The sequence below is a fragment of the Cryptomeria japonica genome, chromosome 9, assembly GCF_030272615.1.
Source record: "Cryptomeria japonica chromosome 9, Sugi_1.0, whole genome shotgun sequence".
NCBI classification, from domain to species: domain Eukaryota; kingdom Viridiplantae; phylum Streptophyta; class Pinopsida; order Cupressales; family Cupressaceae; genus Cryptomeria; species Cryptomeria japonica.
In genome coordinates, this window is record NC_081413.1 from 295,910,731 (window position 1) to 295,923,849 (window position 13,119).

Here is a 13,119-nt window from a genome sequence, read left to right on the forward strand (position 1 = left end):
TCTCCTAAACGCTCCTTCACTCATTTCATTTACCGATGCATACACCTTAATTACCAGAATAGAACATGGGTCTACCAGACCCATAGATATGGACCCATAAGCACAAAAATCCAAGCACAACAACTCCTAACTCCAAGATATGGATACCACATATACCACAAATACCAGAACATGAATCATGATAGATACAATGGGATATAATTCATATGCCTGATATCGAAACTCACACAACTGATACCTAAACAAGTTACAAACCAAAATAAGCACAACTTAGGATTCCAGAGATGAGGATCTTTCAGAAATAACTATAGTAGATCAACTATGTCTTACTGCTTCATATCTCATACCTTTCTTCCATTGATGCTCGAACAACAATACCAAATTTGCTTCAACAACATACACCATTTGGTCCTAACCGGATAACCAGATTTGACTTCAATGACAATAATGACAGTATTCACACAAGTCTAACACACCACACTTTAGGGGTCATCCATTCCATTGCCACATCTTTGTCTTGAATTGGATTAGCCCAATTAGGCCTATTAGTAGGCAATGGGTGAGATGAGGATTGTGTGCCGCAGTGGATGCGAATGACATAGCAGTTTTCCACATCTAGAGAGCTAACTTTGCTATTGGAATTTGCCCTATAATTAGGATCGTGATTTTCCTTGCATCTACTCAACTAGCAAAAAGCCATATATGCTCAAAACTATTTGGTTGCATATGGTGAGAGATTAGCCAATGAAGGTTTCACCGTTTAATTGAAATAAAAGTCGCAAAGCCAACAAGTTCTTACCTTGCAGTTTTTGTAAGTTGAAAGGAGAAATGCATGGAGAAGATGGCCATGCCCTCTGCTTTCTTCAAAAAGGTGTGACAGATGGCAATGTAGGTGGGTGTTGCAACCTGCATGTATGCCACCTCTTTGCTCAAAAGCTTCAAATTCCTTAACCTGAATGCTCTATATAGTTAACTCTCCTCCTTTTTGCAACTGAGTTAACAAATACCTAACTTCTGAATTTACTCTCTACATTGCAATCGAGAATAATAATTGTTTGTAGTTGATGCCAATGGCCATTTTGTTTTCAAGATGCACGTCCCAATTTTGCTGTGTGAAATAATTCATTGCAATGAGCATAAATATATTTCTTTTGCTTTTGACCTACAATATTAAATTTAAATACATTAAAATGTGCATTTTGTAAATACAAAGTTGAATTTTATAACCGTTGTAACCAATAAAAAGAATGATAAATACTCTTTTTTCTGAAATTAATAACTAAAGAATTCAATTGAAAATAACTGAACATTGATTGACTAAACTAATTAAAAATTGCAGTGAATACAATAGTGTCCTGCCTTTGAGGAACTAATAATTATATTTTAAAATTAGTACACCTACTCTTGCTTAAAGAATAGATTTGTTATTTGTTTTAACCTTTCGATGTTTAATTTACTGGTTGGTTTGGAGGGATCTGACATTAGATGTTAAAGAATTGTTGTGACTTGTCTTACCATACAAAAAACGAGGGTGGTCTGGTCCACCTTAGCGTTGAGAATACTTGGCAATGGTGTGTGGTAGTTGACTTAGCAACGTTTAAAATTGCAAAGCCACCAAAGTTGAACCTTCCCCAGACACGAACGCCAACTGTACAGACAGAATACTAAACATTTCATGGTCTCCAGATTTGTGGGTGTCTGAAGATTCCATCCACGTAGGAATTCGTTTGCCCTTGAATATTTATCTCCGGTCAAGATTTTGTTCTCATACGCAGACAACGATTCTTTATTTGATGGGAATTCACGAATTGCAAAGCGCCAGGTGGCAATGACGGACAGAGAAGCATCCTCTGTATACACGTAACCGTTGGAACTCATTTATTGCAGTCTCAATATACCTATTAATTTGCAGTTTCAATTTCCCCTCCTGACCAACCCGGCTTGCCTATCAGGGGAAGAGGAATCTTTAAGAGAAAATAGTAATGAAAAATCCAATATGAGACGTCGTGACAGCTTAGACGATTCTTTGGAGGGTTTGGCGGCTGGGAGGGGGAAGAAATGCAAATAAAGACTAGGGTTTTGAGCGAAACTCTGATAAACTAGATCTATTGTCCACCTCACCCCCAGAGCAGAAAACCGAGAAATCGATAGAACAATGGCATCCATTTCTAATCTTTCGAGGCGGGCGCTGGAAACAGACACGCCGGTCATGATATATGTATAAATTTCTTCACCAGATCTTAGCTTTTTTATCTCTCTCTGGAATTGATCTCAGAACTGTGCCTTTTAGCGTTTAATAAATAACAATGCGTTTGGTTAATTCTTGGGTTCCATATAGAGAATTTTTGGGGATTTGTTTGATCCAAAGTACTAAATGCGGCAACCTTGTAAAGAAGCAACTGTATCTTAATTTCAGCGCCTTTGGATTGTTGAGACAACTGTAACATTTGGTATCCCAAAGTCTATTAGTTCTCGAGGACATAATTAAAATCAAATGATTCCATTTCATATATAGGTTTGTTTGAATAATAAGCTCTGGATTTTAGTACATTTAGAAAGATAATTCAAACTCCCAGCACATTTGAAGCTGATTATTTGTTAAAGGCGAGGATTTTATTTTGGCTTTGCATCATCCATCTTCAAAGTGTTGAGTGCCACTTTATTTTATATTTAATAAATACTTTTTCAAGCTAAATTGCAATACTCAGTCTTCACTCACCGCCATTGGAACACATCAATGAGAAATCCATTATCGAGCTTAGAACACTTTTTGGCCTGTTTTGTCAAATTCCCCCAGGCTATGCACTGAACATCTTCTGAATGTGGCCTATCTAGATAATCTCCAATAATTGCTCAATTTCTAGGATGAACAAAAGTATAAATTTTCAATGAGGTAACAACATTTGCCAGTATGCATACATCCAGGGATTTTGGTAATCAAAGGTATCACGTTACTAGAGATTTGTCTCTTCTAAGACTCTTACCAGTTTAATATTCATATTGTCCAAAGATTTGAAGTTTCTATCATTCCACAGATTGTGGTTATGAGTTTTACACGGAAACATTCGTGCAGGAATAAGAGTAGCAGCAGTTAGTGGAGAGGCATGTTTTCGACATGCCACTAGAATGTATATCTCTGTGGGTTTAGACAATTAAGCTCCATGATATTGAAAATGAATTACTCCCAAAGGGAACTAATCCAAGGCAGATGAATCCACTTAAACACATGAATATCTAGTGTTAGTAGCAGTTGAAATGCAAGCAATTTGCAAACCAAGAATCTGCTTCTATATTAGTGGAGTTAATACATATATGGTTTTTTATGAGTCATCTCTGGATTGTAAAAGAATCTCAATGTAGGAGACACACCAATGTTAAGGAGTAGTGTGCCAACATTGTTTGGAGACAGCACCACTATGGATTAGGTCCCCATGATGTACTGAGAGCCTGAGACACATTCTGGTGCAGGCATAAAATGCTTGCATGATAAGAATGCAGAATTATCAAGTCATACTAGTATCACATGATGTCAGACTGCTAATATTTCAATGAATAGAATCACACTGAAAACATGCTTTAAATTAGCAAAAAGATATTCTGGTTTCTCCTTACGAGAGGGCTTTGTGCATTGAATGCCATAAAACCAGTGATTATTTATGTTGACAGGATACCCTAGTAATCATTAACAAACATTTTCAAACTCATTGGCCATTTAGATTAGTATTTCCAGATTCCAATAAGTTGCCTCCATTTTACGTGCCTGATGAGAGAAATTTTTCAGTTTGATGTTTCTTTTATGTTTTATTTTTGGCATTTTAAGATTGAGACCCTCCAATGTTAATAGTGCTAAAATTGTAAAGCAATCATACTATTTTTAAAATTGCAAAACCTAGGCTTGTATTTTTCTATGAACTAAACTAACATGTTATTGAGATGAAGAAATCATTATGTTTGTAACTATGCCATTTTCCTGAATTATAAGTTAATTGTAGTTTGTTTTATTCCAACTTGTCTTTTCTGATTGCATGTCTATTATCATGCATCTTTGATGAACTTCTGTCAGTTTAATATTTATATCTTTATGTTCTTGGTTTGCTTGAATGCTTTAATCGTCTTTCACATTAGCTATTGTGTTTTGTTTTGATTGGGGATACTGTTAGGTATTTCTGCTTGCTATGAGACTGAAATATTTAGAACTGTCTATGAGACCATGATTTGCACTCTCCATCTCCAGAGTCTTAATAAATTATGAAATATGCATTTTGATGGTTGAGAGACTTAGCCAGCTTTTGTATTCTCCTACCAAAAGAGGCTATTGTTTAAAAGATTTTCACTTTTTGTGATGGGCCATTACTTGGAAAATATGTTGTTATTTTATTGAGACCTCTGTTATTTACTTAGTATAGAATAATGTAATAAGCAACAAATAAAGCAACCGCAAACCTTTATAAGATAGTTTTTAATGTATCTGAATTTCAAAATACTGCTATAGTGTTGTTGTTACTTTCATGGTACATGTTTTTCCTATGGGGAAGTATAACAGAATGATAAAAGGCTGCATATTTTACTTTTCATTAAATGAGTATAATGTGGTGAAATTTTATAAGATTTGTCCATCCACATTCCATTATGTTTATGGTTCTAGTTTAGAAGGCTTTGGATACCTTCTTATTACATTCTTTCTAAACTGCAGATGCAACAACTACTCCGTGGAGCCACAGGTTGCATGTCTCTTGCCCAGGTATCTGCTATTCCTTTGAGTTGAGACTTGAGTGCACAAATGCAGGCTCTTGTCCAGATTAACTGATGCCTAAGAAAATACAATTTCATATCTGATTAAACTGAATTTGTATGTTTTATTCTTGGTTTTTAATGTATTGGGCTTAAATATACAGTATACACTTCTTTTATGGTAGTATATGCTAGATTTAATGCTTCTTTTGTCTTGAGTCTTCTTGTATATGTGTGACAATGTAAGATTGTAGTCGTGGTCTCTTGATTTGGTTCTGGTCCTTATTAATGTTATGTTTAAAATTTAGGTTTTTTGCATCCTAGCACTTACCTATTGCAAATTTGCAACTAAATGAATTTTTGAATCCTATTGACTGACTTAGGTCACTTGTGGGCATTAGTATGATTCCTTGTTTCTTAATTTGATGTTAGTGGCTTTTCTCTGCAAAATAGTCAAGGTAGTATCAATAAGGGACCAAGTTAGAGGAAGGATTAGAAAACACAAGTTACAAAAGTAAAGAATGTAGCTACCTCCACCATTATTTGTAGGTAAGGTTGATTGAAATCATTTTTGGAGATATCGTTATCTTCATCTTTTAATGATTGCTAACAATATCATGCTAGTTTTGTGAAGTTGCTGCCATATGAGATAACAAATTGATGTCATCGAGAAAGAGTAAAGATATTAACAATAAACTCTAAGGATGCAACCATGCATGGTACCCAAGTTTCAAAGATGTTATTGTCAAAGTTGTCAGTATAAAGCGCAAGGAATGTTGCCAAAAGTGGACAACAATCTTTCACTGTGAATTTCATGAGTAGCTCTAGCTCTTACTCAAACTTGACCAGCAGCCTTCTCAATAAATTCATGATCGAGGGGGAATCAGTATCAATAAACCCAAAATTTTATGTCTTTAGGATAAGAGATATCTAATTGCAGTTAAAAAGGCTTTGTAGAACTTTAAAAAACAGCAACTCTTTATCTTCATTGGTTTATCGTCCTTAATGATGGCTATAAAGGTTAGAATATGATTACAAGTTTGATTGCTACTCTGAAAAAGAATCGAGATCAAGATACTATGTCGCTACAAAATTCTAAAAGGAAAGAAATGATCCAAACGTTGTTAGTCATGAAAGGAGCTGCTTTTTTATGGCCAAGTTAGATTCATTTCAGTACTAAAAATAACACACCTACTCGTTGCAGACTTTGGTTTGACATGTGACTACATGCAACTAGGTATTCAAAATTGGGTTGTTGACTTGATGAATGTTGTTTAGACACATCAAGTTAGATTAAAATTTTATTTATTCCCTAGATAAAAACATCCTTTTGCATTGTAGTAGTCTTTTGTGCCTTTTTCTTCTGCATCCTTCTTTTTGAGAATTGTATTAAATCCCTTTAGAGTGATTTGGCTTGCTTTAAACCTTTTTCCATTTTCTTTCTAACCTTCCTTTGAGAGCAAGCCATATTCCTTTTTATTTTAAAATTCTTCCTTTGAGAGTAACCCATTTTCCTTTTTTAATTTTCATTGTTCCTTTGAGAGTTTATTAGTCACAACAAGGCCTTCAATATCCATTTCCATTAAAATTTAACATTTTTGAGTTAGGCTAAAATGGAAGAATTATATAGTGCCCCTTTTTGTCATTTCTATCTTATTTTGATGGGTAATTTTGATTGCTTGCTATGTTTTGTTATTTGATGCCTTTTTCTTTGCTATCTTTTGAGCCTTGTCAACTCACAATTTGCACATATCTACAATTTTTATAAATAGCTTGTATTTGTAGTGAGGGATTATTTGATGTCCTGAAGTTACAACATTAGCCATTAAGTACCTGTATGGACCCTCTCGTGATGTCTAAATTTCTTGTCACCTATTTGGAGATGATGGTTGCATGCATAAGAATTTTGGATTACATTAGGTAAACTCTTCTAGCGTATAGATTTATGGTATGTTTCCAACAATAGCAATAGTGTATTACTCACTAAATACCATTATTTTTAACTAACTAGACTTACATTTAGAGTTTTGGTGATTCCAAAGTGCATGCTTATGTTCTAATGCTAATGATTATTAAAGTTATTTCTTGGCCAAGCTTTACATTTCCATTTATTTTATGGTTATCAGTATGTGGGAGCCTATGATTACATGCTAGTGAACTTTTAAAACATTTATGTCCCAGAAGAAATAATTTAATAAACCTCAATGCTCGTTGGACTAGAATCTTGATCAACAATTGGATCGCTATGCAGGGTGTAGTTTATTGGCAACCACCAGAACCTGCCCTCGAAAAAGTGAAGGATGCTATTAAGGAACCTTCGACTAGCAATTATGGTCCAGATGATGGACTACCTCAGCTTCGCCAAGCTTTGGTTGAGAAGGTATACTTGTTGTTGGCATATGTTTTATAGATGTTTGTTTTTTCTATTTTTATTCCTTGTGACTTTTTTAGCAAAGGAGTTTTAGCAATATTGCATAGAGGTTCTACTTTTGGCATGTCCTACTTGCACCTATCATTATACAAAGGCTAGACACTATTCATTACCTTTTTGTTAAATATACAATAATATCATCTGTGACTAAGGATGTGTTGGCAACAAGGCAACAAACTGAGGTTGGGGGGGGGGGGGTGGATCAGTTTGCTCAATTTTTTTTACCTAACTTACAATTTCTGATCTGACAATTAACAGCGAAAGCATAAATGAACACCACATCAATAACACACATAACACCAAGATTTTTGATGTGGAAAACCCGGTTAAGGGAAAAACCACGGTGGGAACCTACCTACAATATGATGATATCCTGTTAGGAGGAAATGAAACATTACAGTGGGGAGTGCACACGCATTTAGGTACACTGCCTAGAGCTCATTGCTCAAAACAACAAAGGGCTACAACCCTGGGAAGGCTCACTTCCTTACAAACATATTCGAATTATATCCGAAAGATTTTGAATTGAGAAAATAGCATCTCCTAATGCCTGGTTACATTTCCTGTTAAGCACACAATCTGATATGCTTTGCCATACTTCTTTTCACACACTTATCCGACCACACACATTCGGATACACTTGCAGATACATCTCTCACATGATTATTACATATATTTATACAAAGTCATCAACCTATATTTCAATGTGAGCTCAACACACACAATATAAATGATATAATTGTTGATCAAATACAAATTGACTTATGCGGACCAAAACAATGTCGGCTAAGACATAGCATGGACCTAAATCACCACGTCAAACATGGAACACCTCCAAGAATTATGCCTTGAACATCTGCAACACGCTACAATCATCATGTCGGCCAAGAACATGAAGAACACCACCGGATCAAGGAAAATCATCAATAATGCACTCATGGATCAATGCAGACCATCAACATAAATATGACACTATCTAGAAACATCCACAAGCATCATGAATTACCACAAGAACATCCGCACCAACACCTCTTACGAGAATCTTCATCATCATTATACCGGACTTTAAGAACACTGACTGAACCGACTGTCAACTGAGAAGAATTACTTGCGGACCTCCAAATCACGAACCATCTGAATTGAGGACACATATGAATGTCCCAAACACTGCCAAATCCGCAAACCAAGATATTGCAACGTGGAGCAAAACCCAGAAGACTGATCAACACCAAACAACAACTGCAATACCGGATCTCATAAATCGATCAGATCTCCATGCAAACCACTGAAACTTGAGCTGAATCAACTAGAGATACTTATCTCGAAACCCTTTAATCCACAACAACTCATCTGCAACATACTGGCCAAACCAATTCACTAAATTTGACTGCAACATTGGAACACACAGAGGAATATGTTGACATCAATGATAACATCACTTAGCCAATCCAAACACATATTTGCACATTATCCCAACAGGTTCTTTTGGCTAAAGATAAATAGGGTTAGGGACACTAGACCTGCAAAAAAATAGAATGATAAGTTGCTAGCTAGCACAATACTCATTGTTACCAAATTCGAAAGGCATCTTAATATGCAAAAACCACAAGCACAACTTCGACCAACTATCAAGGCTACATAAATTCGTCCAAATCTTAGTTATACTTTAAATTAACCTAAATTCACCCAAATCTAAAATAGGTAATTAAGTTTATGGGAGTACCTTGGTATATTGTTTTCTTGCAACACAATATTAGAGAACACATATGAAGTAATACTTATAAGTTGAAACATATACTAGTGAATTAGATTGAGTGATACCATTCTTTAATGTATTAATTACCATTAATATTATAATTATTTAGATAAAATCAGATTGTAGGTTAGTTGCCATTCTTTATTATCCAATTCTTAGTGCACTAGGGTAGGCTAGTTGGATTGGGTGTCCAAGAGACCCTCCACCCTGGGCCCAAGAGCTGATGCTACATCCCTCTTGGCTACATGTGGTAGGTGTTAAGCATCCATCATGGAGTGGCGTACCCAGTGAGGTGTCCTATCGCCGTTCCCCCTCATCACAACCACCTTCTCTCTTAAGCCCAAGAGCAGATGCTACACCCCTCTTGGCTCCATGTGGGAGGTTTTAAGCATCCACTATAGAGTGGCATACCTAAGAGAGGGTCCCTTATATACAATGAACAATCTTGTTTATGATATTCCAATGAAATTATATTTCTTGTCCAATTCAGTCCATCACAGATATACAGTTACTATAACTGTTTATACTTAACATTGTCATCACAAGTTCCATTATATTATGTTAGTGCATTATATCAGGTTATCACCAATGCTTTATGTTAATAATATCTTGTTATCATCATTAGTTCTCGTGAGGAGGGGCAATTACCCCTAACTTCTCTCTGAGATACTCAAAAGTATCCTTAGGCAAAGGCTTAGTGAAGATGTCTGCAATCTGTTCCTTTGTAGACACATACTCCAATTTGACTTCCTTTTCATTCACCTTTTCTCTCAAGAAATGAAACTTGATTGATATATGCTTAGTCTTTGAATGCAACACCGGATTCTTAGAAATGTTGATAACACTTGAATTATCACAGTATATAGCAGTAGGCTCATCATAAATAACTTTGATATCCTTCAACATATGCTTCAACCACATCACCTGAGTACAATTGCTAGCAGTAGCAATATATTCTGCCTCTGCAGTAGATAAAGAAATAGCATTCTGCTTCTTACTCATCCATGAAACCAACCTCTTACCCAAGAAAAATGCACCACCACTAGTACTCTTCTGGTCATCAACATCACTTGCCCAATCACCATCCATAAAAGCACTCAAAGTAAAGTCATCATCTTTAGGATACCATAAACCAAAGTCAACTGCCCCTTTCAAATATTTGAAAATCCTTTTCACAGCTACAACATGAGATTCCTTAGGATCAACTTGAAATGTAGCAACAAGACACACAACCTTCATAATATCCGGTCTAGTCTGAGTCAAGTAAAGCAATCCACCAATCATAGATCTGTATCTAGTCTGATTTGCCCTAGGAGTATCGTCATCCTTAGTCAACTTACATCCGGTCACCATAGGGGTACCAACTGGCTTTGCATCATCTAATCCAAACTTTTTCAACAATTCCTTCACATACTTGGACTGAGATATAAAAATGCCTTTATCCAACTGAGTAATTTGCAATCCCAGAAATAATTTCATCTCACCAATCATAGACATTTCAAACTCATTCTGCATATCATCAGCAAACTTTTTGCACAAACTATCATTTCCACCAAAAATAATGTCATCAACAAATACCTCAATAATTAAAATGTTATCACGATCAATCTTGAAGTACAGATTACTATCGGCAGCACCTTTATTGAATCCAAGCTTCAACAAATACTTATCCAATCTGGCATACCGAGCTCTTTGGGCTTGCTTGAGTCCATACAGTGCTTTCTTCAATCTGCAAACCATATCTTCCTGATTTGTCAACTGGAATCCATCCGGTTGCTTAATATAAACATCCTCTTCCAACTCACCATTAAGATAGACTGACTTGACATCCATCTGATAAACTTTGAAATCTTTGTAAGCAACATAAGCAAGAAATAATCTAACAATTTCAATTCCTGCCATCGGAGCAAAAGTCTCCTCAAAGTCAATTCCTTCCATCTGAGAATATCCCTTACAAACAAGTCTAGATTTATTCCTAACAACTTCACCTTGTTCATCCAATTTGTTTCGGAAGACCCATTTAGTTCCAATTACATTTTTATCCTTAGGTTTGGGAACAGGAATCCATCTATTATTTTTTTCAACCTGGTTCAATTCTTCTTCCATTGCTTTAACCCAATTTTCATCTTTGCATGCTTCATTAACATCCTTAGGTTCAATCTTAGAAATCAAGCAATATTCTTCAACAATTCTTCTTCTAGTCATCACACCTTTATTCTTATCATCTATGATCTTATTCTTTGAGTGATTCAATCTTACATACCTGGGAGTCTTAGGATTTTTTTGATTTTCAGACTCTTGAGCTCTTTCTTCTACACGAGCACTTGTACCTTCTCCTTCGTTCTCAGGCTTTTCTGAAACAATCTTAATTAGGTCCTGGGTCTGCACTTGCTTTCCTTTATCAGAACTACCAATCTAATCATTTGAATCATATCCAGAGCATCTGGGTTGATACTCATTACCTTCATCAACTTTGACATTAGCACTTTCAACTATCTTTCTCAATCTCTTATTATAGCAACGGTAGGCCTTGCTCTTATTCTAATAACCAAGAAAGATTCCTTCATCACATCTAACATCAAACTTTCCTAAATCCTCATCTCTTTTGATATGGTATTTACTTCCAAAAATTCTGAAATATCTAACTGTAGGAACATGACCAAACCATAACTCATAAGGAGTCTTCCTGGTATCACCTTTGACATGCACCCGGTTAAGAGTATATATTGCAGTGCTCACTGCTTGTCTCCAGTAGATATGCTAAACATTTCCTTCCAACATCATGGTTCTAGCAGCTTCCTGAACTGTTCTATTCTTCCTCTCCACAACACCATTCTGTTGAGGTGTTCTAGGGGCAGATAACCATCTCTTCACTCCATGCTCTTCACAAAATGTATTAAACTCACTGGAAGTGAATTCACCACCTCTGTCAGATCTCAGACACTTCAACTTCAGTCCAGTCTCAATCTCAGCCATAGCTTTGAAATTTTTGAACTTCTCCAAGGCTTCAAACTTCTCCCTTAAGAAAGTAACCCACATTATCTTTGAATAGTCATCAATCAGCAACATGAAATACCTGTCACCCTGCAAGCTTCTCACTCTAGAAGGACCACACAAATCAGTATGCACAAGATCCAATAATCCATTAGAACAAATATTGTTTGCTCTTGAAAGTAACTCTTGTCTGCTTCCCTAATTGACATTCCTTGCATATCGGATTAGTAGGCTTTACTAACTTAGGAAGATCTCTCACTGCTTGAGTAGAACTTACCATAATCATGCAATCAAAATTCACATGACACATCCTCCTCTGCCATAACTAGCTTTCATCAATCTGAGCAATCAAACAACTTTTACCACCAACATTCAAGTGAAAGATATACCTTTGGTCTTTGTCCTTGATGCAATCTCAATTTGGAAGCTACTCAAGATCTTACATTTGCCATTCTTGAATTGCAAATCATAACCTTTGTCAACCATCTGTCCAACACTCAAGAGACTATGCTTTAGACCTTCAACATACAGGACATCATCAGTGTTATGCTTACCATCAAGAGAAATAGAACCTCTGCCATAGATTATACCACCTTTGTCATCACCAAATCTTACTACACCAACATCATACTTTTCCATACTCACAAACTTGCTCTTATCATCTATCATATGATGAGAGCAACCATTGTCAATAACCCATTTATCTTTCTCTTCAATTTTAGCAGCCAAAACTCTCTCCTCATTAATGCAGCTAGTAGATTCAGTAGGCGCTGGATCATCTTCCTTGATAGCAATAAACACCCATTCATCTCTTGAATTTCCCTTCTCAGATTCATCATCTATCACACCTTCATCAACAACATAATAACATTTTCTCTAATATTTAGGCTTGTAAGGCTTAGGAACTCTTTCCAGCCACCTTGAGGCAAAATGTCCTATTTTATTACATGAAAAACATTTAAGAGGTAACTTTCCTTCATACTTACTGGCTCCTTTAGGCAGTCTCTTGGCAATAAGTGCTTCAAGCTCCTCAAGTTCTCTTTCTTCTTCTTCAAGTTCTCTCATCTCCTTCTCATATCTGGACACCCTTGTAGAACTTTCTCTCGGATCATATCTCTACTTCTCGGAAACAGTAGCTTTGAATGTAGACTCTGACTTAGGAAGAGATTCACCAAACTTGCTCAACTCAAAGGCAGCAAGTTTGCCA

The 13,119-nt window shown here is 36.0% G+C and overlaps 1 protein-coding gene across 2 annotated transcripts in view; it reads left to right on the forward strand.

Moving 5' to 3' along the window:
• Nucleotides 1-1,518: 1,518 nt before the first annotated feature.
• Nucleotides 1,519-13,119, forward strand: part of LOC131079571 (aromatic aminotransferase ISS1) — a 104,694-nt gene continuing 93,093 nt past the window's right edge. The window contains exons 1-3 of one of the 2 annotated variants that reach the window (XM_058017554.2): nt 1,519-2,218; nt 4,694-4,741; nt 6,983-7,111. In XM_058017554.2, coding sequence (XP_057873537.1) covers nt 2,156-2,218; nt 4,694-4,741; nt 6,983-7,111 — 240 coding nt within the window. In that variant the 5' untranslated portion in view covers nt 1,519-2,155. The remainder of the gene's footprint in view (nt 2,219-4,693; nt 4,742-6,982; nt 7,112-13,119) is intronic. The other variant, XM_058017555.2, reaches the window with a different exon arrangement.